General features: G+C 52.4%; 1 protein-coding gene across 1 annotated transcript; it reads right to left on the bottom strand.

Annotated features, from left to right (window-relative positions):
• Window positions 1-3,499: 3,499 nt before the first annotated feature.
• Window positions 3,500-3,859, bottom strand: LOC136536916 (uncharacterized). Its single transcript, XM_066529050.1, has one exon. It carries the CDS (start codon window positions 3,857-3,859, stop codon window positions 3,500-3,502), a length of 360 nt encoding a protein of 119 aa, XP_066385147.1.
• Window positions 3,860-6,550: the final 2,691 nt, after the last annotated feature.

The following is a 6,550-nucleotide window of genomic DNA, read 5'->3' on the forward strand; positions in this document are numbered from 1 at the left end:
GGTTTCTTGCAGTTCGACCGATTTTACTCAATGTTTGTTTTCACGACCCTTGCTTCTAGGTCTTAATGTGAGAAAGGGTTGGGCATAGAGAATGTCTACCAGATAGATATGCTATTACCAGCCCCTGAATGAGGCCCGACCCCCTGCCGTTGCTGGGGTCGGGTGTCACTAAAGATCAAGAAGTTGATAGCGAAACTGTTAAGCGAAAGCGTGCGCAAATTTAAGGGTAAAAGTGGTGTAGCTATTTGATGTTCCAGGCATTGATGAAGACTTTGCCGTTAATGGTCCTAAGAATATAGGTGCCTAGTTAGAGCACCTCCGTGATGACATACGGTCCCTCCCACGGCAGAGAGAGCTTGTGGTGGTTCTCATTGCTTTGGACGAGGCAGAGCACCAGGTCCCTGACATTGAAGGCTCGACCCCGTACTCAACAGCTGTGGTACCGACACAACGCTTGCTGGTACTTGGCCAAGCAGAGGAGGGCAATGTCATGTGCTTCATCTAGCTAGTCCATGGCATCCTCGAGGGACGCCTTGGCTCCCTATTCGTCGTACGCCCTGACCCTCGGTGCTCCATAATCGAGGTCGGTCGAGAGGATAGCCTCAGAACCATAGACCATGAAGAATGGCATGTGGCCGGTGTCCTAGCTAGGGGTCGTTCTCAGGCTCCAGATCACCGTGGGAAACTCCATGACCCATCGTCTGCCAAATTTGTTCAACTGGTTGAAGATCTTAGGCTTGAGGCCTTGTAGGACCATGTCGTTCGCATGTTTGACCTACCTGTTCGTGCGGGGGTGTGCCACAGTGGCCCAATCGATGTGGATGTGGTATTCATCGCATAATTAGAGGAACTTCTTTTTAGTGAACTATGTGTCGTTGTCCATGATAATGGAGTTCAGGACTCCAAAGAGATGGACGATGTCAAGGAAGAACAGCATGACTTGATCGAACTTGATCGCGGAGATTGGTTGAGCCTCCATCCACTTTGTAAACTTGTCTATGGCGACAAGCAAGTGTGTATCACCCCTAGATGCCCTCTTAAGAGGTCTGACCAGATCAAGCCCTTAGACCACGAGCGGCCATGCGATGGGGATTGTTTGGAGTGCTTGGGCCGGCAGGTGGGTTTACCGAGCATAGTATTGACACCCTTCACATGTGTGTGCAATCTGTTCAGCATCAGCTACTACAGTCGACCAGTAGAAGCCTTGTCGAAACACATTTTCGACCAGGGTCCTAGGCATGGCATGGTGCCTGTAGACCCCACCGTGGATATCACTTAGTAATTGCTTCCCTCGTTCAATGGAGATGCAGCGCTGCAGGATCCTAGTGTGGCTTCGCCTGTAGAGCTCTCCCTCAATAAGGACAAAGGACTTGGTGCGATGCATGAGCCGTCGAGCCTCCATTTTGTCCAGTTAGCAGCGCCTGATAGAGGAGGTAGTCGAGGTAAGGTGTCCTCTAGTCAGGCTAGAGGGTCAGGCTCTGTCACTAGATCCTCATCAAGCTCCATGATGTCGAGGTCAGATGGAGCCGCTGACTAGGTTAGCCCCCGAGCCTAGGGCAGGTGGCGCATCACCTAGTCTGTTTTGGCTCCTCAGTAGCAGGACCGAGGGCTTTTACTGATCGCTGGTGAAGATGCCCATCGGCACCGGCTCTTGGTCAGGACTGCTATTTTTGCCTAGTGCATCGGCCGCCTCATTGACACGTCTTGGGATGTGATTGAGCTCGAGACCGTCGAACTTGTCCTCTAGCTGGCAGACTTCTCGGCAATATTTAGCCATCTTAGGCATTGTGATAGCTTGATTCCTTCATGACTTGGTCGATGACCTAGCTGAGAGTCACCCCTAGACTGTCGGGCCAGTCGGATACCCAACTCGATGGTGATGTGTAGGCCGTTGATGAGTGCCTCATACTCAGCCACATTATCGGAGGAGGGAAAATTGATGTGAACCATGTACCTCATGCGTACCCCGAGGGGTGAAACGAAGACCAGCCCCGAGCTGGTGCCTTTCTTCATTAGCGATGCATCGAAGTACATCGTCTAGTACTCTTGGTTAATGACTGCTAGCGGCATTTAGACCTCGGTCCATTCTACAAGGAAATGAGCCAGCACTTTGGACTTGATGGTCGTCTAAGATGCATATGAAATGCCTTGACCCATCAGCTCAAGTGCCCACTTTGTGATTCTTCCTATGGCATCCTGGTTTTGGATGACCTTGTCGAGAGGGAAGGATGTCACAACCATCACTAGATATGACTCGAAGTAGTGATGCAACTTCCTCTTGGCGATAAGGATGGCATACAAGAGTTTCTAGATTTAGGGGGTAGCGAGTCTTAGAATCAGACAAGACCTCGCTAATGAAGTACACAAGACGCTGCACTTTGAGAGCGTGTCCCTCTTCTTCTCGCTCTACCACTAGGGCGGCGCTGACCACTTGTGTGGTGGCCATAATATAGAGTAGAAGTGATCCCCTGTCGGTCGAAGGGACTAGGATCAGGGCCTTCGTTAGGAGCTGCTTGACCTTGTCAAGCGCCTCCTAGGCCTCGGGCATCCATTCAAAAATGGTCGGACTTCATCAGAAGCCGATAAAGGGAGAGACCTCATTCACCGAGGCATGAGATAAAGCGGCTGAGTGCGGTGAGGCACCTAGTAACTCACTGTACCCCCTTTATGTTCTGAATTGGGCCCATCCTCATGATGGCTGAGATCTTCTCTAGGTTGGCTTCGATGCCATGCTCGGAGATGATAAAACCCAGCAGCATACCCCTTGGGACCCTGAAAACGCACTTCTCGAGGTTGAGTTTGATGCCGTTTGCTCGGAGTTTCGTGAAGGTCTGCTCTAGATCAGCTATGACCTGGTCAGCCCATTTGGATTTGACCATGATGTCATCCACATAGGCCTCAACAGTCCACCCGATGAGATCCCTGAAACACTTGAGCATGCAGCGTTGGTACGTTGCCCCCAGTGTTTTTCAGACCGAACGACATTATGACATAGCAGAATGATCCGAATGGGGTGATGAAAGATATCGCGAGCTGGTTGGACTCTTTCATCATGATTTGATGGTACCCGTAGTACGCATCAAGGAAGCAAAAGGTTTCACACCTTGAGGTTGAGTCGACTACTTGGTCTATGCATGGCAAAGAAAATAGATCCTTTGGACACACTTTGTTGAGACCCATGTAGTCATCACACATTCTCTATTTCCCACTCTTTTTTTGTACAAGAACAGGATTGGCTAACCACTCGGGGTGGTATACTTCCTTGATGAACCCGACCACCAAAAGCTTTGCAATCTCCTCGCCAATGGCCCTACGTTTCTCCTCGTCGAAGCGACATAGGCGCTGCTTCACCGGCTTGGAGCTTGGCCTAATCTTCAAGGCATGCTCGGCAACTTCTCTTGAAATTCCTAGCATATCCGAGGGTCTCCACACAAAGATGTCTCTGTTGGCGTGGAGGAAGTCGGTGAGCACACTTTCCTATTTGGAGGAAAGCGTGGTGCTAATTGCACCACTTTGCCCTTGGGGTCGCTGGGTCTATGAGGACCTCCTTGGCACGCTCTATAGGCTCGAAAGACCCAACCGACTGCTTGGGGTCGGGTGCTTCTTCGACGACCACCTCCCTGATGGCCGCAAGCTCTTTGGAGGCGATAATTGCCATGGCGTGTTCGCAGCACTCGACCTCGCACTCGTAGGCGCGCTGGAAGGAGGTGTCGATGGTGATGACCCTACGTGGACCCGGCATCTTCAACTTCAGATAGGTGTAGTTGGGGATGACCATGAACTTTGTGTAGCTTGGACTTCCTAGGATGGCGTGGTAGGTTTCGTGGAACCCAACCACCTCAAAGGTAAGGGTCTCCATCCTGTAATTTGTCAGATCCCCGAAGGTGATGGGTAGATCGATCTACCCAAGTGGCACAACCTGATTTCCTAGCATGATGTCATGGAAAGGTGCCCTAGTAGGCCAAATGCGCGCTCGGTCGATGCCCATGGCATCGAGCATTTTAGCGTACATGATGTTGAGGCCGCTTCCTTCGTCCATTAGCACCTTGGTGAGCCGCTTCATGCCGATGATCGGGTCAACCACGAGCGGATATCTTTCTGGCTATGGGACGCTTTCCGGGTGATTGGTCTAATCAAAGGTAATGGTGGACTCCGACCATCGAAGGAAGGTAGGCACGGCCGACTCGGCCGTATAGACCTCGCAGCGCGCAAACTTCTGGCGGCGCTTGGAGTCAGAGGCCACCGACCCTCCAAAGATCACGAGGCAGCCATCCAGCGTTAGAAAGCCACAATCCTTCCCCATTGTGTCATCTATAGTTGACTTGGGCTCCTTCCTATGCTCCCCCTTGTTGGAGCCTCCGGACAATAACTGCTTCATGAGGATGCAATCCTTGTATGGGTGCTTGACGGGGAAAGCATGGTTTGGGCATGGCCCTTCGAGCAACTTCTTGAAGTGATCTAGGGTACCCTCGGCGACCTTCTGACCCCTTATGGTCGGTGGGACAGTTGGAGGCGCCTTCGCCGGCGTCCTCGTCCTGCTTTGCCTTGCCTTTGAGACAGTCGAAAAATGCCCCGACCGCCTCCTCGCCTGAGGCATGGCTGGTGGTGATGTTGAGGAGCTCCTTGGTGGTTTGTGGGCCCTTACGTCCTAGCTTATGAACCAGAGACTCGTAGGTGGTCCTAGACAAGAAAGCTCCTATGATGTCGGTGTCGATGATGTTGGACAGCTCATTGCATTGCCAGGAAAAGTGTCGGATGTACCCACAAAGAGTTTCCCCAGACTTCTGTTGGTAGTTTTTTAGATCCCATGGGTTCCTAGGATGCGCATATGTGCCCTATAAGTTTTTCACAAAGATCTCTTTTAGGTCCGTCCTACTTTGGATTCGGTTAGGCGGAAGGTGTTCCAACCACGTTTGCGCCGAATCGGCCAGGAACAATGGAAGGTTGCAGATAATGAAATCATCACTATCTGCTCCACCGGCTTAGCAAGCAAGCAAATAAACCTCGAGCCATAGTCTGAGGTTTGTTTCCCTAGAGTATTTCAGGATGTTGGTCGGCAATCGATACCATGGTGGGAAGACGGCGTTGAGGATGTGTCGTCCAAAGGCCTGAGGCCCTGGCAAGTCGGGGCTCGGGCTTAGGTCCTCACCGCTGTCATAGCATCCACCACGATGAGAGTGGTAGCCACAGCTAGCCTCCTCCCTCGCATCATCGTGGGTATGCCTACGGGCATCGAGGGTGTCACGCGCGTCAAGGTGGAGGCCAAGACGTTCATGCACCGGGACCATGGCACATGGCCTACTGCCTTGCTGTGCCTGGTGGACTGTCACATCCTTGTCAGGTTGCTCTAAGGGCATGCACTGGTTGGTGTCGAGCTCGCGTCATCGGGACAGCGAGCTATCGGCCTACTACACCGCCACATGCTCGAGTAGCGTGCGAATCTCATGATGGGCCCGATGATCCTCGAGTGTCGTAGGCTCCGAGAGCCCCCAGAGTAAGGCCGCTGTGGCAACAACATTCTGGCTTGCCTGGGTGAAGTGTGGGAGGGCTTCATCATCCTTGATGATCCTCCAGTTCACGTCGCAGGCCACGGTACATGCACGCCCACCATCTCCATGTCGCTCGATCTCTCACTCGAGCTCCACACGTTCCTACTCGAGCTAGAGTCATGCTTCTTTGAGCTCTTAGTGCCGTACCCTTAGCTGCTCTACCCACAAGCAAGGTGGGGCCCATGCGTCCCCCTCGACCTCATCATCGAGGTCATCTGCTGGGGTAGTTCCTCCCTCGTGGATGCTTTCAATGTATCTCTTAGGGATACCTACCATCAAACAATCACACGAGGGGTGATGGCTCCCCCTCCTGGAGTCAGAGTCAGAGGGCAACTCTGATTCTCCCGTGAGGAGGTCATGGAAAGATTCTACGACATATTTGGTCATCCCCACGAACTCGTTGTTCATAGTGGATGAGGGCGTGTGTTGTGCCACAAGGTGGCCAACGGTCTCTGTGGCGTTACGCAGATCGAATGAGAGCATTGTTGGGGTGCTCCCGATGAGTTATTCTAGGAAGAGCGGCTCTCCTCCAGCAAGCTACGTCATGACATTGGCGAGCGAGAAGGTGAGGTGGCCTAGGTCCTCCCCGAATGGTTGGGGTCCCAGAAAGGCACCAAGCTGGCACTCTAGCCTCCCATAATCAAAGCCAAGGAGTCGGTCGCTCCTGGGGGCATGGGCCTCCAGTGTGTGCAGCCATAGCTCCTTAAGTGCCTCAGCGATCGCATTGAGGTCGGTAGAGTGGAGAGGTTGGATGACAACAGGAGCCTACACCAACTCTCCTCCTATCATGATGATGAAGTCCAAGTTCTCGAAGTGCATGTGTGCACCCAGGACCTAGCTGATGCCGTGACTAGCCATCTGAGGACCTGATATGGATGTCAGAGACGCACAAAAAGCCCCTACCTAGTGCACCAACTGTCGGTCTTTTTGGACCACCGACAAGTAAATTTGTATGGGGCTGTTGTTGCTCTTTATTGCCAAGAGACAATTGATTCTATAGG

Source organism: Miscanthus floridulus, chromosome 2 (assembly GCF_019320115.1).
Source record: "Miscanthus floridulus cultivar M001 chromosome 2, ASM1932011v1, whole genome shotgun sequence".
Classification (NCBI taxonomy): Eukaryota; Viridiplantae; Streptophyta; class Magnoliopsida; order Poales; family Poaceae; genus Miscanthus; species Miscanthus floridulus.